The 27598-nt window shown below is 48.1% G+C and overlaps 1 protein-coding gene across 2 annotated transcripts in view; it reads right to left on the reverse strand.

Annotated features, from left to right (window-relative positions):
- NRBP1 (nuclear receptor binding protein 1) overlaps positions 1–27598 on the reverse strand; it is a 214483-nt gene that overhangs the window by 37570 nt on the left and 149315 nt on the right. For both annotated transcript variants that reach the window (XM_033937868.1, XM_033937869.1), the window contains 2 exons: positions 21785–21835; positions 309–444 (listed from right to left, as the gene is read on the reverse strand). In XM_033937868.1, coding sequence (XP_033793759.1) covers positions 309–444; positions 21785–21835 — 187 coding nt within the window. The remainder of the gene's footprint in view (positions 1–308; positions 445–21784; positions 21836–27598) is intronic.

Genomic DNA, 27598 nt, shown 5'->3' on the forward strand with positions numbered 1-27598 from the left:
AATTACATGAAATAAAACACGAGCAGAAGAGAGACTAGCTCCTACAGACTGGCTTGTAGGAAGAAAGACTGATGTTCACAGGGACAGTGATGAGGTAAGGGGGGAGGGGTTTATTATGCCTCTGAAGTTTGAGGCTTCCTACAAAGTCCTGGTGGGTAGATGGAAATAACACACTGGTCCCAGAATAAAGTGGGATTGTACAACACCACTGACTGGTGTCATACCCAATTTCAACTGTATTCCATTTGAACAGGGTATAGAAATATGGACAACCACATTAAAAGCTTACTTCTGAGTTTCACACTCACCTTCCTAGTTTCAACTTCTGCAGGCTCAGGAGTAGGTGTTTTCACTGAGGGTGGTACAATAGGGGATTTCACCACTTCCTGTTGTGGTTGCTGAGGTCTGGGCATGCCAAAGGCGGTCAAAGGGTAGATACCATTTCTGTATAGGAAAAATAACCAGTAATCAGATTTCAGCTTATATGACTGAACTGTTGGCTTTTCCATTTTAATATTCATAAACTATCAGTGCTGCTTAAGAGAGGATCAGCCTGAAATCAGTCAGCATTCTATCCTAATGTGTGCAATCTCTTATCCCAAACGCCTGCTCCCTAAACTAATAACTAAAAAGAGATTATGTTCTTACCTTGATAATATCTCTTCCAGTAGATAAGTGTGTCATTCTAGATAAGCAGGTAATTTCCCCATTGTCAAACTCTGCAGAAGGAATCCACTACGGATTTTTTCTGTAACCCTCTTACTTCACTAAGAGTTCTACCATTACCTACAGTTAGTTACAAAGCATGCAAAAGCTCCTCCGAGAGTAAGTGAAGTAAGGAAATAGGAAAATATCTCAAAACACATCATCAATTCTGCTCCAACCAAAAAGCACATAAACAGGCAAAGATGAACAAAACCCTACAAAAGCATCAGAGGTGTTCAGGTAGTATCCCTGCAGATGCCAAAACTATACTATATGCAAATCATCACGGCCCAAAGGGCTGACTGACATCCAAGATACATACTTGGAGAAGAACAAACAGAATGAGGCATGCGCAGGAAGGACAGGATGGAAATCCAAAATGACATACCTATCTATTGGAAAAGATATTATCAAGGTAAGAACATAATCTTTTTCCAGTGCAATAGGTATGTCATGCTGGATAAGCAGGATATACAAAGCAGCCCCAGAAATCTAGGGAGGGCTGACTGTGCCGGCCCATAACACAGAGGAGCCAAAAGCTGAGTCCTCTCGTGCTGCAACATCCACCCTGTAAAACTTGACAAATGTATGACGAGTGGACCAAGTTGCAGCTCTGCAAATCTTCTCTGGTGAGATTGCCCTAGCTTCTGCCCACTTCTGGTTGAATGCAATTTAACAGAAACAGGGGTCTGTTTCCCACAGAAAACGTAGGCCGCCAAAATGGCCTTAGGATCCACCTGGAAATCATTGCCTTAGGAGCTGGTGCACCTCGTCTAGCAGAATAAGTTAGCACAAATGGTCAGAGAGATGAAACTCATTGGTGACTTCTAGATATCGAAGAAGCACTTCTCACATCTTTTTCAAAATACAGTCCTGCTTACTAGATCCTGTAGACTGGAAGACAGATATGCGGACCTCTTGATTGACACGAAACGCTGAAACTACCTTCAGTAGAAAAGAAGGAATAATACGTAGAGAGACTCCAGTCTCTGAGATTTTGAGGAAAGGCTCCCTACAAGAAAGAGCCTGGAGCTCCAAGACTCATCTCACTGAGGTCACTGCTACTAGAAAGACTACCTTAGGTGTCAAATCTAGCAGGGACGCCACTTCCAGCAGCTCGAATAGAGCTTTTGCACCTTAAAGTCATGCGAAGTGAATGAATAGAAAGTTTAAAATAAACTTGCAAACTTGGTCTGATGCAGAGAGCACCTTTCAGAAATCTGGCTATATCTGGATTAAGCCACGGTGAGTCCCTTATCAAGACCAGGTTGAAGAAAAGCCAACATCACAGAAACTGGAGCTGACAACGAATCCACATGCTCTTGGGCACACCAATACTGAAAGATTTTCTACACCTTAGTGTAAGCAGAGGCTGTAGTTGACTTTTTAGACTTGAGAAGAGTGGTAATAACTGCTTCTGAATAGCCTTTCCGCTCAAACACTTTGCGTTCAAGAGCCATGCAGTAAGAGCAAAGTGATCATTCTGTATCCTCTATGCATACCGGACTCCGAGACAGGAGGTCCAGAACCAGCAGAAACCAGACACCATGACCATTTGAAGACACATCACATCTTTGTACCACAGTCGGTGGGGCCAATCTGGAGCCTCCAAAATGACTTTGCTCTTATGAATTGCAATCCTTTGAATTACTTGGTATATCATAGGCCATGGAGAAAAGCGTATAAGAAATGACCCCGAGGCCATGGCTGGATTTGCTTCTGGCTCGCACCGTCAACTGAAGAATCTGTTCACCTTTTTGTTCTCTGTCGTCACCATGAGGTCAGACTGCGGCCGATCCCAGTGGCAAACAATGGCTTGAAATGCTGTCGAAAACAGCGTCCACTTGCCCAGGTCTAAGATCTGTCTGCTGAGGAAGTCTGCTTGGACATTAACCCCTCCCACCACATGCGCAAGAAATCGAATAAGCTGATGCCATACCCATGACACGAATAATGTCAGAGAGCATTAGCCACATAATATCTCACCTTGGGGTTCAACCCCGCGCCACAAAATCTATTACCTTCTGTAAAAAAATTGCAAGCGAACAGTTCTGGACCCAATTTTTCAACCAGTTTTCCTTTTGTCCCAAACCTGATACCCCAAAAACCAACTGGCACAACTGGGTAAATCTCTCTGAGTCCACATACTGCTCTCTTGCCCTTCTATCTATTAAAATGGTCTCCTACTCCCGTAAGGCCCCCTGGTATCTTCTGTACCACAGAGAACTGAAGCAGAAATACCGAGTACTGGAGCATAAATGGAAAAAATCTAAATCCCCCGCAGATAAGACAATCCTGGAGGGACAGTATCAAGTTATACAATACAGTACTAAAAAAAGCAAGGAAGAATTTCTACGGTGACAAAATCACCAGATCCAATAACCAAAGCAGCACATTGTTTAATATCTGGCGCTCCTTAACCTCTAAAAATGACTCCTCTATTCTCCCCTCCTCTCCAGCAGCGGACGATCTAGCAAAATTCTTCAACAAAAAGGTTGCTACTATAAGAAGCTCTTTTCCATCAGCAGTCACTTACAATTCTCTGGTGCCCAGCGACACTAACCCTATCCCAGTAGACAGATCCTGGACAGTCTTTGAGCATGTATCCGAAGCCCAGGTCTCTAAACTGTGCCACAAATTAAGATCCTGCAAATGTGCCCTGGACACGTTCCCTTCCTACCTTTACGAGAATATTCCCACGCAGGCTATTTCATCTCTCCCCAGACTTATCAACTCAGCCTTACTATCTGGCCTATTTTCCGTACAAATGGGACACATTGCCCTGACCCCATTACTGAAAAAAGCTGATCTAGACCCATCCTCCCCTTCCAGCTATCGTCCTATAGCAAATATTCCTCTCCTAACCAAAATGCTCGAGGCTATTATGATATCGACTCAGCTCTCATCTTACTTAGAGAGATTCTCCATTCTATTACCTTGCCATATGGCTTCAGACCCAATTTCAGCACTGAATTCCTGCTGGCATCTTTAATCTCAAAGATTCAACAACTTCAATCTCATAATAAGTTTGCTATCCTACTACAATTCGATCTATCTGCGGCCATTGATGTTGTCCACCACGATATCCTAATTTACCAACTTTCTGAGTTAGGCATTGATTCCACAGACTTAGACTGTTTTTTTGAAATTTTTACAATTCCGCTCTTACACTGTTAAAATGAATGGAACCATGTCATCTCATTGGAGACCGCTATGTGGTGTTCCCAGGGATCACCCCGTCCCCTCTTCTTTTCAACATTTATATGTCTTCTTTGAAATTCTTCCATCTATCTCCTTTGAAACTCTATTTTCATATGCAGAAGACATTTTTGTTCTTCTTGAGATAGATTCGAACCTCACCAAAAATATAACAGCTTGCATAATGAAACTCCAATCCTGGGCCCTCTCTGTACAAATGAAGCTGAATGTGTCCAAAACAAAACTACTCTGGCTTGGCCCAAAATTAGATCAGTTACCCACGCTCTTTCCACTATCTTATGGTCCCACACTGCAGATTGAATTCTCAAGCAAAGTTTTGGGCATCATTATGGACTCCACACTTTCCTTTAATGATCATCTCAACTCTCTAGTAAAAAAATGTTTTTTAGTCTTCACATGTTGAGGAAAGCAAGATCCTGCTTCCATCAACAACAGTTTGCTGTCCTTGTACAATCAATCATTCTTTCCAGACTGGACTATTGTAATTCCATCTATGTCTAACCAAGAAAAATCTTCAAAGACTTCAGCAGATCCAGAACACTGCGGCTAGGTTCATCTTTGCAAAAAGCAAATTCGATCATGTTTCCCCGCTTCTGTCAAAATTTCACTGATGTCTTTTGTAGAATCATTTTCTTGACATATTTTTGCATATCCAGAGATAGGGGAGGGTGGGAGTTTGAGGGGGGATGGGGAGAAGGTATATTTTGGAATTCTGAAACACAGTTTCTGTATGATTATAAATGGTTAATATATTTTAGATATAGGGGATTTGTTATATAGTTCTAAGAACCACAGATAATTTGTTTAATAATGCGAAAAAGGAGAGAGGGATATTATTTTGTTCAAATCTTGGGATGATATTAAGTGTTGATTAACGTATATTGAAAGGATTAAAATAAATAGATAATTTACATCTGAATTGGGTTGGGGGGAAAGAAAAGCACAGTTATTTACTATAACAGGTGTTATCCAGGGACAGCAGGCAGATATTCTCTACATGTGGGTGACGTCACCAACAGAGCTCTCTAGCGGACGTTTTTGCAAGCAGACTTGCTTGAAGACCTTCAGGCTTGCGATTGACCCGCGCATGCACGCGTGCCCCTCCCGCCCTGCCTAGGGCATGCATCTCCTCAGCGTGTCCTCAGTTCAGATAGCAAGCAAAGAAGTCAACCATGGGGAGGTGGGTGGGTTGCGAGAATATCTGCCTGCTGTCCCTGGATAACTCCTATTACAGTAAGTAATTGTGCTTTATCCCAGGACAAGCAGGCAGCATATTCTCTACATGTGGGTGACCTCCAAGCTAACCAGAAAGGGATGGAGGGAGAGTTGGCAATTTAGGAGAATAGATGTTGCAAAACTGACTGGCCAAAGTGGCCGTAACGCCTGGAGAAAGTATCCAGACAGTAGTGAGAGGTGAACGTATGAACAGAGGACCAAGTGGCAGCCTTATAGATTTCCTCAAAAGGAGTGGAGCGGAGGAACGCAACAGACGCCGCCATCGCCCTGACCCTGTGGCCTGTGACTTAACCCGGCAGGGAGAGACCAGCCTGAGCATAACAGAAAGAAATACAAGCGGCCAACCAGTTAGAAATGGTCCGTTTAGAGACAGAGCGACCTAAGCGATTAGGATCGAAAGAGAGGAACAGCTGGAGAGCAGAACGATGAGGAGAGGTGCGCTTCAAGCAGAAGGCCAGCGCCCGCTTACAATTAAGAGAATGTAGAGCCACTTCCCCAGGGTGAGAATGGGGCTTCGAAAAAACACAGGAAGAACAATACATTGGTTGATGTGAAAATCAGAAACAATCTTAGGCAAGAACTTAGGATGGGTACAGATAACCACCTTATCGTGATGGAAGACAGTGAAAGGTGGGTCCGCAACCAAGGCTTGAAGCTCACTGACCCGACAGGCAAAAGTGAGAGCAATAAGAAACACAGCTTTCCAAGTAAGAAACTTTAAGTGAGCCCACGCTAGCGGCTCGAACGGGGGTTTCATGAATTGTGCAAGGACCACGTTAAGGTCCCAAACCACCAGAGGAGGTTTGAGGGGCGGATGAACAGAGATAGGCTTCCCGTCAATCGGCTGATGAAAAGCAGCAATGGCACTAAGGTGGACTCGAACCGAAGAGGACTTGAGCCCAGCGCCAGACAAGTGCAACAGATAATCTAGGACAACTGACAAAGAGGCGGACAGCGGCTCCAGCTGCCGAGTAGCACACCAGGAAGAAAAGCGGGTCCACTTCTGAAGGTAACATTGTCGAGTGGACTCCTTCCAAGATCCGCCTCCAGGACATCCAGCACAGGCTGGGAGAACTGGAACGAGGGCATTAAGTCTTGAGGAACCAAGCTGTTAAGTACAGAGACTGGAGATTGGGATGAAGCAGAGAACCCTGACTCTGCGTAAGAAGAGAAGGAAAAATAGGCAGAGGAAGAGGCTCCCTGGAACTGAGTTGCAACAGAAGGGTCAACCAAGGTTGTCAGGGCTACCAAGGAGCTATCAGAATCATGGTGGCATGCGAAGATTTGAGCTTGACGAGAGTCTTCAGAATCAGAGGGAATGGAGGAAACGCATACAGGAACTCATTCGTCCAATCCAAAAGGAAGGCATTCGCCTCGATCCTGAGAGGAGTGTAAACCCTGGAGCAGAAGCAGGGCAACTTGTGATTGAGGGGAGACGTGAACAGATCGACGTTCGGAGTCCCCCAACGAGCAAACACCTGACGCAGGGTCATGGAGTGGAGGGACCACTCGTGGGGCTGCGGAAGACGACTCAACTTGTCTGCCAGACAGTTGCGCTGGCCCTGAATGTAGACAGCACGAATGAATATGTTGTGGCGGATAGTCCAGTCCCAGAGCCGCATTGCCTCCTGGCACAGGGACCTGGACCCCGTGCCCCAAGGACTCCGTGCCCCCCTGTTTGTTGACATAATACATGGCGACCTGGTTGTCCGTGTGAACTAGCACCACTCGGTCGCAAAGAAGATGACAAAAGGCTTTTAGAGCGAGGAAAATCGCTCGAAGCTCCAGAAGATTGATGTGACAAAGGCGGTCTGCACGGGACCAAAGACCCTGGGTGCGCAGACCGTCCAGATGAGCCCAAGAATAAATTGATGAGTCCGTCGTGAGGACCTTTTGCAGAGGAGGAGCATCCACCAACGGAGAGACCTCCTCAACAAAGAAGTCACGACAGTGCATCGGGAGAGAGAATCCCGATCCTGGTTCCATTGGGACGCCAGAGTCCATTGAGGAACACGGAGGTAAAGTCTGGCAAAAGGAGTCAAGTGAACCGTGGAGGCCATGTGACCTAGGAGGACCATCATGAGCCGAGCCAGCGCCGAGTGCAGAAGGGTCACCATTCGGCACAAACGGATAAGGGCCTCCTGACGAGGCCGAAGCAAGAAGGAGCGGAGATGAACCGTGTCCAGGACCGCTCCGATGAACTCGAGAGATTGGGATGGGCAGAGGTGAGACTTGGGAAAGTTCACCTCGAAGCCAAGACTCTGAAGGAACAAGATTGTCTGTCTCGTCGCTCGCAGGACTTCGGTGCAAGAGGACGCTTTGATTAACCAGTCGTCGAAGTAGGGAAACATCTGCAAGCCACGGAGGCACAGGGCCGCAGCTACCACAACCAGACATTTCGTGAAAACCTTCGGAGAGGCCGCCAGGCCGAAGGGAAGAACACGATACTGGAGATGGAGATCCCCCACCCGGAATTTCAAATACAGGCGAGAGGTCGGGTGTATCGGAATTTGCGTGTACATCTCCTTGAGGTCCAGTGAGCACAGCCTGTCCCCCTCGTCCAAGAGGGGATACAATGTGGGAAGGGTGAGCATTCTGAATTGTTCCCAGACCAGAAACTTGTTCAGAACATGGAGGTCCAGGATCGGACCCAGATCCCCCGTCTTCTTGGGTACCAGAAAGTATAGGGAATAAAATCCGGAGATCCACTGCTCCGGAGGAACCTCCTCGACCGCCCGAAGGCGAAGAAGAGCCTGAGCTTCCTGCAGGAGGGGAAGCTGAGACTGAGCAGAAGGAAACACTCTTGGAGGCAAGTCCGGGGGTACGCAACTGAAGTGGAAGGAGTACCCCTCCCAGATGATAGACAGTACCCATTCGCTGATTGTCCACTCCGGCTATGTGGGAGGCTGATGTTTCCTGAAGATGAGACTCCGCCCAGAGCAGAGCCGCCTCCTGCACTAAAGTGCTCCTAGTGCCCCCTGATGATTGACATAGGCTACCAACGAAAGAACCCAGAATGATTTGCCCATCAGAACATAAGAAATGCCACTGCTGGGACAGACCAGTAGTCCATCATGCCCAGCAGTCCACTCACGCAGCGGCCCTTTTGTTCAAAGACCAGCGCCCTAACCGTACATCCTTGTTCAGTAGGAACTTGTCTAACTTTGTCTTGAATCCCTGGAGGGTGTTTTCCCTTATGACAGCTTCCTGGAGAGTGTTCCAGTTTTCCACCACTCTCTGGGTGAAGAAGAACTTCCTTACGTTTGTACGGAATCTAATCCCTTTCAACTTTAAAGAGTGCCCTCTCATTTTACCTACTTTGGAGAGACTGGAAAGACTGAAAGGACTGGAAGGCTAACAGCACCAGACAGATGGCTCTGGTCTCCAAGACATTGATCGACCAAGAAGCCTCCTCCATGCCCTGAGCTGAGTGACCTAGACACTGAGCTCCCCAATCGAGAAGACTGGCATCTGTGAGCAGCACCATCCACTGCGGCTGATCCAGACTTGCCCCTTGTACAAGGTGGGAGGTCTGCAGCCACCAATGAAGACTGCCCTGAGTCAAGCCCGGAAGCGGAACAGGATGATCCAGACTGTGCCTCTGAGGCGACCACCTCCGAAGAACAACATACTGAAGAGGACGCATGTGGGCCCACAACCACCTCACCACATTAAAGGAAGCTGCCATCGACCCCAAGACTTGGAGGAAATACAGCACCTAAGGACATCGGGTTGCCATAAGCAGGCAAATCAGATTGCAATTTGCTTACCCGGGCCTCAGGAAGGAAGACCTTCCCCAAGGAGGTGTTGAATAGCACTCCTAGATATTCCAGACGCTGATATGGAGACTACCGGCTTTTGGAAAGGTTGCCTACCCATCCCAGCGACTGCACCACCACCAGAGCCGTGACCCGGTTGCTCTCCTAGAATGACTTCGCTCAAATCAACCAGTCGTCCAGGTAGGGATGAACTAGAATGCCCTCTTTTTGCAACACCACTGCGACAACCACTATCACCTTGAAGAACATCCGGAGCCGTGGCCAGACCAAAGGGAAGTGCACAGAACTGATAGTGTTGCCACAAATTTGCAAAGTGCAGGAAGCGATAATGGGAGGCCCAAATAAGAATGTGCAAGTAGGTCTCCATCAAATCGAGAGAGGTTAGAAACTCCCCCGGCTGAACCGCCAGAATCACAGACCAGAGTTTCCATGCAGAAGGAAGGCACATGAAGAGCCGTGTTGACCTCCTTCAAATCTAGGATGGGCCGAAAGGTCCCTTCTTTCTTTGGCACCACAAAGTAAATAGAGTACTAACCTGTGCCCCACTCCTGCGGGGGAACTGAAACCACCATGTGGAGATCCAACAATCTTTGAAGGGTCTGGCGAAAGGCCTGCTGCTTCCACTCCACCTGCAAAGGAGAAGCAAGAAAACGGCCTGGCAAGGAATGGGCAAACTCCAGAGCATAGTCGTCCCGAATTTACCTCCAGAACCCACTGATTGGACATGTCTGCCCATTTTGGATAAAAATCCCACAGCTAGGCACCCACCGGAACCAAGATGGGCACCGGGAAGGAGTCATTGGGCAGGATGGGCAGCAGGGGACCCAGTGGGGGGCGCTACCTGCACCCCGGCGGGCCCCACAAAAGGACAGCAAGTGCTGGAAGAACCTGCCTCTAGAGAGCCAGGAGACTGAAAAGAAGCAGCCCCTCGACCAGGGTAGAAGCGGCAGAAATCACACTCACGAGCAGCACTACCTAGAGCCAGCAACCTAGGCCTATCCTCAGGTAAATGAGGCACTTTAGAATCAGTGAGAGTCTGAACCAACTTGTCCAGGTCCTCACCAAACAAGAAAGATCCTTTAAAGGGAAACGTAGTCAACTTAGCTTTGGACACTGAATCCGCTGACCAAACACCAAGGTATGGCGAGCTGTCACTGCAAAAGCCAAAGACTTGGCAGAAGCTCACAAGAAGTCATACATGGCATCTGAAAGATAACACCCAATTCAATCTTTGCCACTTCGCGCTTTAGCAATTTCCAATCCTCAGATTTACTTTCAAGCACATGCTCGGCTCAGCAAAATCACGCCCGAGCCACCAGCCGGCTATACATCGCTGTCTGGACCTCTAGAGCGGTCACATCAAAACTGTTTAAGAAGGGACTCCAACTTATGCTCCTCAGGGTCCTTCAAGTCCACACCACCCTCAATAGGCATGGTATGCCGCTTAGAGATGGCCGAGACCACCACGTCTACCACATGGTACTTCAGAGTGTCCCTATCTCCTTCAGGAATGGGATACATAAGGGCCATGGAGCATGCAAAACAATGGAGCTTCCGGCACCTGCCACTGTGCAAGCATAATGTCTCAAATATCCTGATGCATAGGAAAAGAGCGGGAAGCAGAGCGGATCCCCTTAAGCAAGGGGTCCACCGTACATGGGGGCTCTGACACGGTGTTCTCAAAGTGCAAAACCAAGATCTGAAGAATTAGCTCATGAAGCTCTTCCCGCTGAAAAATGCGCACCACAAACACATTTTCACCAGCATGGGGGTGCTCAAAACGCTAGCTGGTGGAATCTGACCCCCCAAGAGGATCCTGGAAATCTCCCCAAGTGTACAGGTCCTCATCAATACCATCGTGCTCCTCTGGGCAAAAAATCCTCATCCCAAGAGACCCTTGGGCACTTGGATGAGAGGAGTAGAGGGGGGCAAAACCATCACTGTAAGGAGGTCACACCGGGGAAGACGTTGAGGGAGACCCCCAAAGTAGACACGGAACCTCCAGCCGCCAGCACATAAGCTTTACATAGTGCCAATAAATTCAGGGGGAAAACCCCCCGGCAGCCCCAAGGGACTCCCTGCCCCAGCAGGGGACCCTGCCATACCTTGCCCCTGTATTTCCAGAACAGGGGGAAGGTCACCTGAGGTAACAGAAATTAAGGAGGAGGTTCCTGCAGAAATTGGACCTGAAACCGCCAAAAATCGGAGTGCCTGCAGCCTGTCGCATCTGAAAAGCCTGGAACTTTCCTGATGCTGAGGCCGAGGAACCAACCGACACAAAAAGGGAATTCTCCAGCCACTCAGGCAGTAAAGGAATCCTTTTCACCCTGAACGTTGAGTGGAGAACCCTTCCGCATGGGCATCGGGGGAAGCCCGGGCTTCCCTGCGATCTGAAGCCGACTCGCGAGTACATACGGCGGGGTGCCCTGGCCGCTGGCAATCACTGCCGACGAAACTCCTCCACCGCTCCGGTCTGCACAAAGCTTCCACAAGCTGGCTGCGAGTACCTCGGATCTGGAGCACAATAAAGTACAGTTACTTACCGTAACAGGTGTTATCCAGGGACAGCAGGCAGCTATTCTCACATATGGGTGATATCGACGAAGCCCGGATGCGGAAGCTCGCAAGCAGACTTGCTTGTAGAAACTAGAAGTTTTGAGTCGACCGCACCGCGCATGCGCAAGTGCCTTCCCACCCAGCGTAGGGCGCGTCTCCTCAGTTCAGATAGCTAGCAGAGAAGCCAACCAGGGGAGGTGGGTGGGTTGTGAGAATAGCTGCTTGCTGTCCCTGGATAACACCTGTTACAGTAAGTAACTGTGCTTTATCCCAGGACAAGCAGGCAGCCTATTCTCACATATGGGTGACCTCCAAGTTAACCAGAATGGGATGGTGGGAGTGTTGGCAATTTAGAATAAATTCTGTAATACTGTCTGGCCAAACTGTCCATCCCATCTGGAGAAAACATCCAGACAATAGTGAGAAGTGAAAGTATGAACCCAAGACCAAGTAGCAGCCTTGCAAATTTCCTCAATAGGTGTAGATCTGAGGAAAGCTACTAAAGCTGCCATTGCTTTGACTTTATGGGCAGTGACTCTACTGTGTAGGGGTAATCCAGCCTAGGCATAGCAGAATGAGATACAAGCAGCCATCCAGTTGGAGATGGTACGCTTAAAGATGGGATGTCCCAACTTGTTCAGATCGGAGACAAAAAGCTGAGGAGCAGTTCTCTGTGATTTGGTGCGTTCCAAATAAAAGCACGTTTACAGTACAGAGTATGAAGAGATGATTCTCCAGGATGAGAATGAGGCTTTGGAAAAAAACACTGGAAGAACAATGGATTGGTTGAGATGAAATTCCGATACCATCTTAGGGAGGAAATTTAGGATGAGTATGTAGGACCACCTTGTCATGATGGAAGACAGTGAAAGGTGGATCAGCAATTAAAGCTTGCAGTTCATTGACTCTTTGAGCAGAGGTGAGGGCAATGAGAAATACTACTTTCCAAGTGAGATACTTCAGATAAGCCATATCTATTGCTTCAAATGGAGACTTCATCAATTGAGCAAGAACAATATTGAGGTCCGAAACCACCGGAGGTGGTTTGAGAGGAGGTTTGACATTGAAAAGTCCATTCATGAATCTGGAAACCACCGGATGAGCAGAGAGGGGTTTCCCTTCAATAGGCTGATAGAAAGCAGCAATTGCACTGAGATGGACTCGGATCGATGTAGACTTGAGGCCAGAAGTGGATAAGTGCAAAAGATAATCCAAAACAGAAGATAAGGAGGAATATTGAGGCTCCTTATCGTGAGAAAAACACCACATAGAAAATCTAGTCCATTTTTGGAGATAGCATTGTCTAGTGGTAGGCTTCCTAGAAGCCTCTAAAATGTCTCTTACAGATTGAGAAAACTGAAGAGGAGTTATGTTGAGAGGTACCAAGCTGTCAGGTGTAGAGACTGCAGGTTGGGATGAAGCAGAGATCCCTGACTCTGTGTAAGCAGAGAAGGAAAAACTGGTAGAAGGTATGGCTCCCTGCTACTGAGTTGAAGTAGAAGGGAGTACCAAGGTTGTCTCGGCCATCGAGGAGCAATCACCAACAGAGAGACTGCTTTAATGAAGGAGTGACTGTGATGTGTCGAGAAAGGGGGGGGGGGGGGGTCGCAAACCTGCGTCCATTGAGAAGCCAGGGTCCACTGAGGAATTCTGAGGTGAAGTCTGGCAAAACGAGTCACGTGTACTGTGGAGGCCATGTGACCTAGGAGTTCCATCATGTGTCTCGTTAAGATGGAAGAGCGGGAAGACACTGTATGACAGAGTTGAAGTAGAGCTTCCAGACGTTGTTGTGGAAGGAATGCTCTGAGTTGGATAGTGTCCAGAACAGCTCCAATGAATTGTAGATTCTGAGAGGGTTGAAGTTGGGATTTGGGAAAGCTGATTTCGAATCCCAAACTTTGTAGGAACCACGTATCTTTGATGAGCCAGTCGTCTAGGTAGGGAAATACCTGAAGATCATGGTTCCTTAGAGCTGCTGCTACCACTACCAGGCACTTGGTGAACACTCTGGAGGAGGAAACGAGGCCAAAGGGCAGCACTCTGTACTGATAATGCAGATTCCCCACCCAAAATTAGAGGTATTGATGGGAGGCTGGATGAATGGGAATACGAGTGTAGGTCTCCTTGAGATCTAGAGAGCATAACCAGCCTGATCTAGAAGGGGATAAAGGGATGCCAGGGACAACATTCAAAATTTTTCTTTGACTAAAAATTTGTTGAGAGCTCTGAGATCCGGAATGGGCCGCAGATCGCCCGTCTTCTTCGGAACAAGGAAGTTATCGGGAGTAAGACCCCTGTTCTGCTGTTCCAAAGGAACTGGTTCGATGGCATGGAGACGAAGCAGAGCTTGAGCTTCCTGAAGAAGAAGGGCGGTCTGGGATGGACTGGAAGGATACTCTCTTGGTGGAAGTTCTGGAGGAACCTGAGTGAAATGAAGAGTATCCTTCCCTGATGATGGACAGCACCCAGAGGTCAGATGTAATAGTCATCCATCGGTGGTAAAAATGATGGAGATGACCTCCTATAGGGGGAAGAGAAGTCAGAGATAGAACGGTGCAGGTTATGCTCTGGTTTTAAACAATCAAAAAAGCTGGGTAGCCTTAGGTGCAGCAGAAGGTTGAGAGTTTTGTCGCTTCTGTGGCTGCTGCTTCTTAGGAGGAAGGCGAGTGTAAGGAGCTGTCCTCAGAGCAAAACGCCTCTGGTAAATAGGAGGAGGGCGTGTAGGCTTGGCAGAAGTTGACTTTGGCTTAGGTCTGACAATAGAAACAAAGGATTTTTCATGTAAAGACAATTTCTTGGTGGCTGCCTCGATAGATTCATCAAAGAGGTCATTGCCTGCACAAGGAATATTAGCCAAGCGGTTCTGAAGATTAGGATCCATGTCAATGGTACGAAGCCAGGCAAGGTGATGCATAGCTACAGAACAAGCAGTCGCCCAGGCAGACAACTGAAAGGCATCATAGGACGACTCAAGGAGATGTAATCCGAGTTGTGATAGAGAAGCGATGACTTCATGAAATTCAAAGTGCTTCTCAGTGTCTAAATAAGTAAGAAATTTAGGCAAAAGAGCAATGGAAATTATAATTGAGGACTTTAGAGGACATCATAGCATTTTGATATATGCGATGTCCAAACTTGTCCATAGTTTTCCCTTCTCTTCCAGGAGGAACTGTAGCATAAACCTTGGAAAGATGGGATCTTTTCAAGGAAGACTCCACAAGCAGGGATTGGTGAGATACCTGAGAATTCTCAAATCCTTTACAATGAAGAGTTTTATATCTGGAGTCCAATTTGCCTGGAACAGCTGGAATTGCACAAGGAGTCTCCAGGCATCGGGTAAAAGTCTGAGACAAAAGCTTGTGAAGAGGAAGATGCATGACCTCGAGATATTCCTTAAAAGTATTTGGAACCAGCAAACAATTGAAGGTCCAAATCCACAGCCATCTTACAAAGAAAAAAGGAGAAAGATTGCTAATCCGGCAATGCCTTGCCTCGAGAAGGACTTGAGGTCGTCAAGGCAGCCTGGGTCGAAGATGAAGCTTCGGCTGGAAAAAAGGTATCAAAAGAATAGGGAGACTTGGACGAGGCTATGGAAGCCGCTGAGTCCTCAAGGTGTGGAAGTGGAGACCTTGAACAAGGAATCGATGGTCTAGTAGAAGTAGGTGTAGATCGAGGCTTAGTTGAGGAAAGGCGCTCCTTAGAGGAAGAACTATGCCTGGAAGGATGTCTCAATGAAGGCCTCGATCGTCGATGAGAATGGTGCTTGGAAGCAGATCTCGAAGATCAAGGAGACTTCGCCTCGGAGACAGAAGCAGCCGAAGCCACCAAAGAATGGAGGCTGTAGATTGAAGCTCCAGAGGCTTGATGGAGGAACCTCAATGCACTTCCAAAGACTCTACTCCTTGAATGGAGTGTGAGGATTCCTGTCGAGGCACTGGCAAAGAATCTGCTCCTTGCTTCAAGTGCTTAGATGCCAGACCAGACACTCGCAGAGACTCTGCTCCCTGCTTAGAATGGGTAGACTCAGACTAAGGCATAGGAAGAGGCTCGACCTCGCGGGAGTCTGCAGGATGCCCAGGCTGGATTAGAGTAGCTAGCTTTGGTCCCATTTTGGTGAGGAACTGAACAAATTGCTGCTCTAACATGGTCTGGAAAGAAGCCGGCAAAGATGGATCCGCGTCTGAAACCAAAACAACTGCCTTGGTTGGAGGTTCCACCAAGGCAGTGGAAATGTGCTTCGACTTGGAAGTCATAGGCACCTTAAGCACTAATGGTGGAACTGTCTGCTGAGCTATCTGACCTGAGGAAACAGGGGAAGATATAGCAGACGTTGTCGAGGAAAGAGCCGCTGTAAACAAAGAAGGTTTGATGAGGCTCAAAGTCGAAGGAGTAGAGGCAGGAGGGCCCTCGGTTGAAGGCGAGACCGAGGTCGGCTTCGGAGTCGAAGAAGTGGATGAATCCATCTGGAAGAGTTTCTCCACTGAAAGTAAACGACATTTAAGGGCTCGAGGTTAAAGAATAGCACAGCGTTCGCATGACTTCGGATGATTTTGTGGCCCAAGGCACTTGAGGCACCTAGTGTGAGGGTCCGTGAGAGAAATCGCACATTGACACTAGCTACACTTCTTGAAGTCTGTCGCTGGCTGGGACATAGAAGGAAAAACAGCTGCTGCAAGGTCGAAGCCCCTGGGTTGCGGCCGAGCGGCCTGTCCCGGCAGCCGAACCGAAAAAATAAATGTTTTTAAAAAAAAAAAACTAGAAATAAAAGAAAGAAAGTACGAACAGCGATTCGTGAAGAAAAAAACACAAACCGCGGTGTAGAGAAGGCACGAAGTTGAAAAGTTAAATGCAGAGAGTCAAAGACGGACTTCTCGGCTCCGCGGAAAACTGAGAACTGAGGAGACGCGTCCTATGCTGGGCGGGAAGGCACTCGCGCATGCGTGGTGCGGTCGATTCGAAACTTCCAGTTTCTACAAGCAAGTCTGCTTGCGAGCTTCCGCATCCAGGCTCCATTGATGACGTCACCCATATGAGAGAATAGGTTGCCTGCTTGTCCTGGGATAAGCATTTTTTCCCTTTAAAAGTGCTCATGGTGCTGAAAAACGCCCTAGCTGTAATAAAAGTGCCGGTTAGATGAGAAAAAATACAAACAGCAGTTTTAAAGGGACTGGCACACCTCAGGATTTTTTTTTTCCACTTATTCAGAACAGACTCCACAGCTCTCAAAGCTGGAAGCCTGACCAACCAGGCTGAGGCACCTCTACAAAAATGTGGGGAGGTGGAGAAAGGTGGGGGGAGGGCATGAGGCCTGCTGAGTTTAACACCTCCGAGGTCGGGCAGATCCCCATACAGGATCCGTCCAAGCTCTATCCAGCACAAAAGGGGAACCCAGGAGTCCAAAACAAAATTCCAACAGTACTAAGAGGGGAGCCAAATTAGTCTTTCCAACTGCTAATGGAGACTGAAGAAGACTGGATTGAAAGAGGGGAAGCTATCCCGATATACAAGTTTGTTCTCAGTCTCCACCTGCTGGTAGCAGTGAGGTATATAACCCATTAGTAAGGACTACCAGTCTACCAGGTGATACAGAATATAAAATTTCCGGTAAATTGTATAAACCCTCTCCTCTACAAGTAAAAATTTTTCTCCAATTGACTATCTCCTCTCTTAATAAACTAGTTTGTTAGCTTTACATCTGTTGCTGAACTGTCACTCTGATAAGTGATATGCTGGGTAACCCAGGAAAAAAATCTAGGTGTCATTGTTGAGGATATGTTAGTATACAGAAATAAAACAAAAATAAAGGAAATAAGGTGATACTTTTTTATTGGATTAACTAAATGCATTTTATGATGAGCGTTAAAAGGTAACCCTTCTTCAGATCAGAAATAAGCAAATGTTGACAAATATCAGTACATATAACATAAGAACATAAGAAGTTGCCTCCGCTGAGGCAGACCATAGGTCCATCCTGCTCAGCGGTCCGCACCCGCGGCGGCCCATCAGGCCCATTGCCTGAGCAATGGTCTATACCTATCTATACCCCCCAATCCCTTTTTCTTCTAGGAATCTAGGAAAACATGAAAGCATTTCAGGGATGGGAAGAGGAAGGGGTGGGTGGGTAGGAGAAAGAAAGGTGGATGAATAGTTTACAAATGTCTTTATAGTGGGAAAGAAAGCCCAGATCTCTGTTAAGTCCTGTCTGGTAAGTGTCAAAATACCTTCTTTTGATTTTAAAGGATTTACGTTCTTAGATTGTCTTACGGTTCCCCTTTTCGTATTCTCACCAGAAAATCATTGGTGCAGTAGTCACTTTTTCCAAAGTGTTGTCTGGAGACTACATCTTCAAAACTATGTAAAAAGGATGGAGTTGGTCCAGAGGAAGGCTACTAAAATGGTGTGTGGTCATCATAAGGCGAATAGGGACAGATTTAAGATATCAATATGTACAGTATACTTTAGAGCAGTGTCTTGCAAATTTTTTTGAGCTGGGTCACACTAAACCTAGTGTCTCCAGCTCGAGGCACCCAGAAGTGTGCTGGCATCGGCGTGATGTCATGTGCATGCGTTATGTCAGCGTGCTGCCATCAGCGCATACGCAAAGGCCCTTCAAACGGGCCTTGCGCCGAGAGAAGGGCCAGCAGAGAGAAGAGACACATTCTGTAGACAGTCAGCCGGTGCTAGCACTTCTCCTTTTCCCCATTGTACCACAGCACACCTGAAATCTCAGGAGACACACTGGTGTGCCGCATTGCACAGTTTGCGATACACTGCTTTAGAGGAAAGGCGGGAGAGGGAAGATATGATAGAGACGTTTAAATACCTACATGGCATAAATGCGCATGAGTCAAGTCTCTTTCAATTGAAAGGAAACTCTGCAATGAGAGGGCATAGGATGAAGTTAAGAGGTGATAGGCTCTGGAGTAATCAAAGGAAATACTTTTTTACAGAAAGGTGGTAGATGCGTGGAACAGTCTTCCGAAAGAAGTGGTGGAGATCAGTGTTCCCTCTAAGCGGGCGGGTGTTGTGAGCAAACTTTTTTCACTGTGAGCTAAAAATATCGGGCGCCAGCAAGTTATGAGCCAAATAAATATGTTGTCAAGGCATCAGGCCAGCTTAAGTTCCAGGCCAGTTATGGAACTGAATTTAAGATTTGTAGGTTCATGGGGACATACTCTAGTCCGTATAGTGTAACAGGAAAATTTACAAAGGGAAACTCTCTAAGGCAGTGTTCTTCAACCTTTTTACACCTATGGACCGGCGGAAATAAAATAATTATTTCGTGGACCGGCAAACTACTAAGACTGAAATTTTTTTTTTAAAAACCATCGCCGCCCCGTCCCCGCAAGCTCGGTCCCAAAAACCATCTGATCCCATCCGCACAAGCCTCAAATAGTTATAATTTTATATTGAACATATTTTATTAAAGTATAAAAAGAAACAATATTCTATACAATTGTCATTTTATAAATACAAATAATACAGGGCAAAATCAACAAAACCCCTGTCTCCCCTCCCCTTATATCCCCTCTACTATCAAGAAAACTGAATAAGCCAAATTATTACAGAATGCTACACAAATATCAAGTAACAGAATATCACAGTCACACATGACAGGAATGGTGTTAGGGGAGTGGAACTAGGGCAACTGCCCCCTGGTCAGAGAGAGCCCTAAGCCAGCTGGAAGCTAAAGAAGCACTGCCATCTCTCCTCCTGCCCCCCCCCCCCCCCCCCAATTTGGTCTAGCATCCATCATCTTCCTTCTGTTCCCCTCATGGTCTGGCATCTCTATCCTTCCCTCCCCCCTGTGGTTTTTAGCATATCTCTCTTCTCATTTCCTCCACTCAGATCTGATCATTCTCTACTCTCTCTTCCCTTTTCTTCTCTGGTCTTCCTTCTCTATTTTCTGCCTCCATCTAAATTAAATTCTTTCTTACTATTTAGTCCCGTTTCCCTCTTTTCACTGTGTCTACACACAGCTTGTCACCCCTTTCCCTCACCCCTCCATTATCTTACTATTTTCTTCCCCCTTTATTTATCTCCTCCTTCCATCCAGTATGTGTTCTTTCCCCACTTCCATTCAGCATCTGCTCTCCCCTCTCAACTGACATCCATCTGCCTTCTGCTCTCTCTCCCTTCTTCTCACTTCCATCATCTGTCCCCTTCTCTCTCTCTCTCATCTCCTCCATTCCATCATCTGCCCCTTCTCTCTCTTTCCTCCCCCAACTTCCATCATCTGCCCCCCTTCCCCTCACCTTTGTGGGTCACTTTCTTTCCCCTGAGGGTGGCTCATGTCACAGGGGAAGCTTTGGCCGAGCAGAACCGCTTGATTGACAGTGGAACTTACTTGATTGATGTCGATGCTGGGGCCTGTTGCCGTTTGAAGGAAAAAAAAAAAGGTGGAAAAAAGGAACCTGTAAAGGCGAGAGGAAGGGAAACCTCCAGGACAGCTGCTTTTTGCCCTCCTTCAGCGGCCCAAGAGTTCAGACCAGCAGCGGCAGCTCTGTATGCTTTTAACTTCGGCACAGAGCTGCCCCTAATCAATAGTTTAGCGCGGTTTCATGAGGCAGCCTCGGGGCCTTTGATAGCCGGCCCGCTTCGATGATGCGATGTGGGCCGGCCTAGCAAAGGCCCCGAGGCTGCCTTATGAAACCGCGCTAAACTATTGATTAGGGGCAGCTCTGTGCCGAAGTTAAAAGCATACACAGCTGCCGCTGCTGGTCTGGAGGTGCGGAGACAAGGCAGGAGGCAAACGCGGTGGAAGGCAGGAGTCCCGGCGAAGGCAGGAGTCCCGGCACAGCGACTGCAACAGGAAGTTGCAAGTCAGCTGACGCCGGCCTTTCGTTGCGGCGGGGACCGAATCCTTCGCGGACCGGCAAGATTTTGTTTGCGGACCGGCACCGGTCCGCCGGTTGAAGAACTGTGCTCTACACTGTGTGCGCTGTGACGAGAAACTTGTGCGCTGCGAGGTAATATTTTGTGCGCAAGCGCACGCCAGCGCAGCTTAGCGGGAACACTGGAAGATAGACTATCTGAATTCAAGAAGGCGTGAGATAGGCACGTGGGATCTCTCAGAGAGTGAAAGATAATGGTTACTGCAGATGGGCAGACTAGCTGGGCCATTTGGCCTTTAACTGCCATCATATTTCTATGTTCTATGTTACTATTTACACACACAGAAGCAGCCTTTATATCTAACTGTATACTCTGCACTTATGAGGAGGTGTGTGTGTGGAGGGGGGGATAAGGAGAGAGAGAGAGTTTCTTCTAAGCAGTGTGCATCTGTTATATTAAGCCTATTTCTACACAATATATTTTATGCAACCACTGTTGGCTATCATTGTCATTAATTTCACTTACGACGGAACCTCTCTAAGGATACTAAACCCAGGACCTCTGATACACCGTGGGGGCACAACCCCCAGGTGATGTACCAAAGCAATGGAAAAGTCTAGAGTGGGATAGAATAGCCTGCCCACAATAATGAGGCTCCCAACAGTGGTGTCAGACTGGGCCAAAATATCCACTCTGTAAAACCATGTAAAGGTATGAAGAGATGACCAAGTGGCCGCTCTACAAATCTCTGCCGGATGAATAGCTTGAAGAAATAAAATCTGTAGGAAGCTCTATATTGCTCAGCCATGTGGGAAGAGCAGAGGGAAAAAGTGTGTGGTTTTCTGAAAGACCAGTTTGTGGGTTGAGATAAAACACCTATCATACTAACTCTTGAGGGGACATAACAGAATTTTCCAGAATACTGGACCAGGGGTCAGATTCAGATGAATAGTCTGAAGGCAGCTCAATCCAACATTCCTCCAGGGGTAAGGGAAGAATAGGAGAGGGATTTGGAGACCTTGAAGTGTTTCCTTAGTGCAGATTTCCTTCAAGGTTAGCAAAAATTTTCTCAGCTGGTTAATAAAAACAAAACAAACTAATTCTGATATACCTCAATCTAAAAGGGCTTAAAAGCCATGAAACTGCACAAAACACTACCATCCTTCACTAGAAAAAATACTGAAGGATCTAGGACTGCAAAATACCCTTAACGGGCAAATCACAAAGAACTATTTTTTTATTTCCATCCATTGGTAAAAGAGAAAAACCCACAAGTTCTGGACCAATATGTACAAAGATAAGAAATATCAGGTTAAAGAAAGCACCAGAGTCCATGCAAAAGTAGGCTAAAAACAGCAAAGCATTTCTAGGGTAAAAATCCTACACTGAACTACCTCTCACTGACAGTTTTCAATATTTTTTTGAAATACAAAAAACTTGATTCTGGTGTTTACCTCACATCTTCCAGAAATTTGTCCAACTCCAGAGCAGGAGACTGAGAGAATCTAAAAATAGAAAAAAAGATGCCCTGTAATAGACAGGCTTACATCAAGTTTAGAATTAAACTTTTTTTTTATTAGAAAGAAAGCATCAATGAACAACATAATATAGGAACAGTGAAATTTCATTATAAAACAACGAACACCCTTTATCATCCCCCCCCCCATAACTCACAATACAAAGACACAGACATGCCAAGAGTAAAAATGCAGAAGAGGCAAAGCTGCAAACCAGTGTCAATAATCCAAAAGCAGTCCAAGTCAACAACACCCCCCACCCATCCATCTGCAACAAACCTTAAGTCCCGAAAGGTCAACAAAAAGACATACCTTTGGACACCAAAGGGGGTCAGCATACTTGGGGAATCCCAAACAAAGAATGAAAAGAAAAGAGGGAACACGCCTGAGAAAAAAAAAAAACAAAAAACGAGAGATCCAAGTAGCAAAGAGTCCCTATCACCCCTAAGGGGACACATCCCCCCATGTAATCAAGATGTGGCTATGGGCTCTAGGAGAAAGAGACTGCAAGTATGGGTCCCAAATAGACAAAAAAAGCTTCTTCCATTTATAAGTAGCCCTTGCATCTGCAACTCCCAATCAATCAATCTAGCAATATGTGCCCTTCAAATCCAATAGGAGGGGGGCTACAAAGTTGTCCAAACTTGCAATATGGTCTTATGACCAATAAGCTAAGTTTTCAACTCCAAGATAAAGTTCCATTCCCTCTAAAGTGTGAAGCCCCTGGTAGGCCTAATAAAAGTAAAGTGGGAGTGCAGGGTATAACCTGGCCCAACACTCGACCAGAAATGTGCATGCCCTTTTCCAAAAAAAAAAAAAACAAATGGTGCACAATAGGGCATGTCCAAAACACATGGAAATAAGCAGTGCTCTCCAAAGAACATTTAGCACTAACATTCCTATCCAAAAAGCCTATATGATGGAGATGTGCCTACATGATGGGGCACTATATACAAGGTGGGGTATAGCTCGCACACAGCACAGTTACTTACCGTAAAGCACAGTTACTTACCGTAACAGGTGTTATCCAGGGACAGCAGGCAGATATTCTTAACACATGGGTGACGTCACCGACGGAGCCCTCGGTACGGACCTTTTTAACTAGAAGTTTCTAGTTGGCCGCACCGCGCGTGCGCGAGTGCCTTCCCGCCCGACGGAGTGCGTGGTCCCCAGTTAGGATAAGCCAGCTAAGAAGCCAACCCGGGGAGGTGGGTGGGACATAAGAATATCTGCCTGCTGTCCCTGGATAACACCTGTTACGGTAAGTAACTGTGCTTTATCCCAGGACAAGCAGGCAGCATATTCTTAATACATGGGTGACCTCCAAGCTAACAAAGAGGGAGGGGGGATGGTTGGCCATCATGAAAATAAATTCTGTAACACCGATTGGCCGAAGTGACCATCCCGTCTGGAAAAGGCATCCAGACAGTAGTGAGTAGTGAACGTGTGAACTGAGGACCAAGTGGCAGCCTTGCAGATTTCCTCGATGGGCGTGGAACGGAGGAAAGCTACAGAAGCAGCCATAGCTCAGACTCTGTGGGCCGTGACAGCACCTTCCAGTGAGAGACCGGCCCGAGCATAGCAGAATGCAATACAGGCAGCAAGCCAATTTGAAAGTGTCCGTTTGGAGATAGGACGACCCAAACGGTTGGGATCGAAAGACAAAAATAGCTGAGGGGATGTACGGTGAGCTCTGGTACGATCAAGGTAGTAAGCAAGGGCACGCTTACAGTCCAGCGTGTGCAACGCCTGTTCTCCAGGGTGCGAGTGAGGCTTAGGGAAGAAGATGGGCAGCACAATGGACTGGTTAAGGTGAAAAGCCGAGACCACCTTGGGAAGGAATTTAGGGTGGGTGCGCAGAACAACCTTGTCATGGTGAAAAACAGTGAACGGTGGGTCGGCAACCAGTGCATGCAGTTCGCTAACCCTCCTGGCAGAGGTGATGGCAATTAGGAAAAGCACCTTCCAGGTAAGGAGCCTGAGCGAAGTTGTGGCAAGAGGCTCAAATGGAGGTTTCATGAGTGCTGAGAGAACCACATTCAGGTCCCAGACGACCGGAGGAGGCTTGAGAGGCGGTTTGATATTGAAGAGCCCTCTCATAAATCTGGAAACCAGAGGATGAGCCGTGAGGGGTTTTCCGAGAATAGGCTCATGAAACGCAGTGATGGCACTGAGGTGGACTCTGATGGAGGTAGTTTTGAGGCCAGCATTGGACAGCGAGAGCAAATATTCCAATACAGTTTCCACCGCTAAGGAGGTGGGTTCCTGATGATGCCGGAGACACCACGAGGAGAATCTGGTCCACTTCTGATGGTAACATTGGAGGGTGGCCGGTTTCCTGGAGGCGTCCAATATGAGGCGGACCGGTTGAGATAGATTCTCTGGGGAGGTCAGCCCGAGAGAAACCAAGCTGTCAGGTGGAGCGAAGACAGATTGGGATGCAGTAGAGACTGATGCCGCTGTGTAAGTAGAGTAGGAAACACAGGAAGAGGAATGGGCTCCCTGGAGCTGAGTTGGAGCAGGAGGGAGAACCAGTGTTGGCGAGGCCACCGAGGAGCGATGAGAATCATGGTGGCGTTGTCCTCGCGGAGTTTGGACAAGGTCCGCAACATCAGAGGAAGTGGAGGGAATGCATACAGGAACCGATCCCTCCAATCGAGCAGGAATGCATCCGGGGCCAGACGGTGAGGAGAGAAGATTCTGGAACAGAAGAGGGGCAGTTGATGATTGTGAGGTGCTGCAAAGAGGTCCACCTGCGGAGTGCCCCATCGAGCAAAGATGGAGAGCAGAGTCGGAGGGTCCAACGTCCACTCGTGAGGTTGAAGAATGCGGCTGAGATTGTCGGCCAGGGAGTTCTGTTCGCCCTGGATATAGACCGCCCTGAGAAAGAGATTGCGGTCCGTGGCCCAGGTCCAGATGCGTAGAGCCTCCAAACAAAGGGGGCGAGATCCGGTGCCGCCTTGCTTGTTTATGTAGTACATGGCGACTTGATTGTCTGTGCACAGGAGGAGGACTTGAGGGCAGAGGAGATGTTGGAAAGCCTTGAGGGCGTAGAACATGGCTCTGAGTTCCAGGAAATTGATGTGATGACGACGCTCCTGCGGGGTCCAAAGTCCCTGGGTGCGTAGATCTCCTAGGTGAGCTCCCCACGCATAGGGGGACGCATCCGTGGTGATGATCATAGAGTGAGGGGGTAGATGAAAAAGTAGACCCCTGGAAAGATTTGAGGAGTTCAACCACCATTGGAGAGATTGCTGAAGAGATGATGTCACAGAGATGGGATGAGAAAGAAGATCCGTAGTCTGTGACCATTGGTTGGCGAGAGTCCACTGAGGTGTGCGAAGGTGGAGACGTGCCAGAGGAAGGACATGCACCGTCGAGGCCATGTGACCTAGGAGGACCATCATCTGTCGGGCAGGAATGGAGGGATGCATGAGCACCTGACGACAGAGGTGGAGCAGGGTCTGCTGACGATCGGAGGGGAGAAAAGCCCTCATTAGTGTGGTGTCCAGAACGGCTCCAATGAATTGAAGTCGCTGGGTGGGAAGCAGATGCGACTTGGGGTAGTTGATCTCGAACCCCAGGAGGTGGAGGAGAGAGATGGTGTGATGAGTAGCCTGTAGCACAAGTTGAGACGAAGGTGCTTTCACCAACCAATCGTCCAAGTAGGGGAACACCTGGAGGTTGTGAGACCTGAGGAAGGCCGCTACCACTATGAGGCATTTGGTGAAGACCCTGGGTGAGGAAGCGAGGCCGAACGGTAGCACCTTGTACTGATAGTGGTGGTGCAGCACCTGGAACCGCAGGTAGCGGCGAGAATTCTGATTGATGGAGATGTGAGTGTAGGGAACATAGCCAGTCGTGTTGAGAAAGAAGAGGGTAGAGCGTGGCAAGGGAGAGCATTCTGAACTTCTCCTTGACCAGACACTTGTTGAGGTCCCTGAGATCGAGAATGGGACGGAGGTCTCCCGTCTTTTTGGGTACCAGGAAGTAGCGGGAGTAGAATCCCTGACCCCTTTGATCTGGAGGTACTTCTTCGATGGCATTGAGAAGGAGGAGGGATTGAACCTCCCTCAGGAGGAGGGGGGTTTGAGATGAGTGTGAAGCAGACTCTACGGGAGGGTTGTCTGATGGAAGAGTCTGGAAGTTGAGAGAGTAGCCGTGGCGGATGATGTTGAGGACCCACTGGTCCGATGTGATGACCTCCCAACGGCTGGAGAATATGGTGAGACGACCTCCGATTGGTTGTGGAAGAGGTAGCGAGGGTGGATGACTGGCTATGCCCTGGAGAGAAGAGTCAAAAGGGCTGGGATTGCTTAGCAGGCTGGAGAGGCTTGGAGGGTTGAGTGGCCTGAGAACGAGCCTGGGTATGGTGCTGTTGTTGACGGGGCCGCCGAGGTTGTTGAGGAGGCGGATTGAGTGGCCTGGCTGAGAACCTGCGCTGATAAGACGACTGAGGTCGATAAGGACGGGCAGGCGGAGCCTTCTTCTTTGGTTTTATCAGGGTGTCCCACCTGGTTTCATGATCGGAGAGTTTCTGGGTGGTGGAATCCAGTGACTCTCCAAAAAGTTCATCCCCGAGACAGGGGGCGTTGGCTAGACGATCCTGGTGGTTGATGTCCAGGTCGGAGACTCTCAGCCAGGCCAGGCGGCGCATGGCTACGGCCATGGCAGAGGCACGGGAGGTGAGCTCGAATGAGTCGTATATCGAGCGGACCATAAACTTGCGCAATTGAAGAAGGCCAGAGATGTGCTGTTGGAACAGTGGAACCTTGCGCTCCGGGAGGTATTTCTGAAGGGCGGACAGCTGCTGAACCAAATGTTTCATGTAAAATGAAAAATGGAATGAATAATTATTTGCCCTGTTGGCCAGCATGGCATTCTGGTAGAGCCTCTTGCCAAACTTGTCCATGGTCTTACCCTCTCTGCCAGGAGGGGTAGAGGCATAGACACTGGAGCCCTGAGTCTTTTTTAAGGTGGATTCGACAAGAAGGGACTCATGGGGCAATTGAGACTTGTCGAATCCTGGAATAGGTATTACTCGATAGAGATTGTCCAGTTTACGGGGGGCCCCCGGTACCGTAAGGGGGTTCTCCCAATTTTTGTAAAAAGTCTCCCGTAGGATGTCATGTACGGGGAGCTTGAGGAACTCCTTAGGAGGTTGTTCAAAATCTAAAGCCTCCAGGAAGGCTTGAGATTTTTTAGAGTCCGATTCCAGAGGAAGGGACAAGGCTGCAGACATCTCCCTGAGGAATTTTGAAAAGGAGGACTGCTCCGGTTTGGAGGTGGCATCGGGTGCCGACGGGTCCTCATCAGATGAGGAGGGATCCTCCTCGGTACCGAGAGGGGATTCCTCCCATAAGTCAGGGTCTCGGACCTCTGGTGCATGTCGAGACACCGGGGTGGAAGGTGCGGTATGGCGGGTTTTGGATAAAGATTTCCCAGAGCGCACCGAAACGGTACCAGGAGAGGAAGACCGGCGTCGATCCCGGTCCCGGGAAGAATGACGCACTGCTTGGTGCCGAGGAGGATCCGATGTGGTATGGGAGTGAACCACTGGATGGGTATGAAGCTGCTCAGCCGAAAGAATCGGCATGGAGGTGTTGATAGGTACCGAAGGGGTGGATACCGGGGGTTCGGTACGGGGCTCGGGCCGGTCTGGTACCGGAAGGAGCGGTGCCAGGATAGTGGGCAACAGGTGCTCGAGTTGTTGCTGTAACTGTTCCTGGAGTTGAACTTTTAAGATGGCCG

This window comes from Geotrypetes seraphini, chromosome 3 (genome assembly GCF_902459505.1).
Source record: "Geotrypetes seraphini chromosome 3, aGeoSer1.1, whole genome shotgun sequence".
NCBI classification, from domain to species: Eukaryota; Metazoa; Chordata; class Amphibia; order Gymnophiona; family Dermophiidae; genus Geotrypetes; species Geotrypetes seraphini.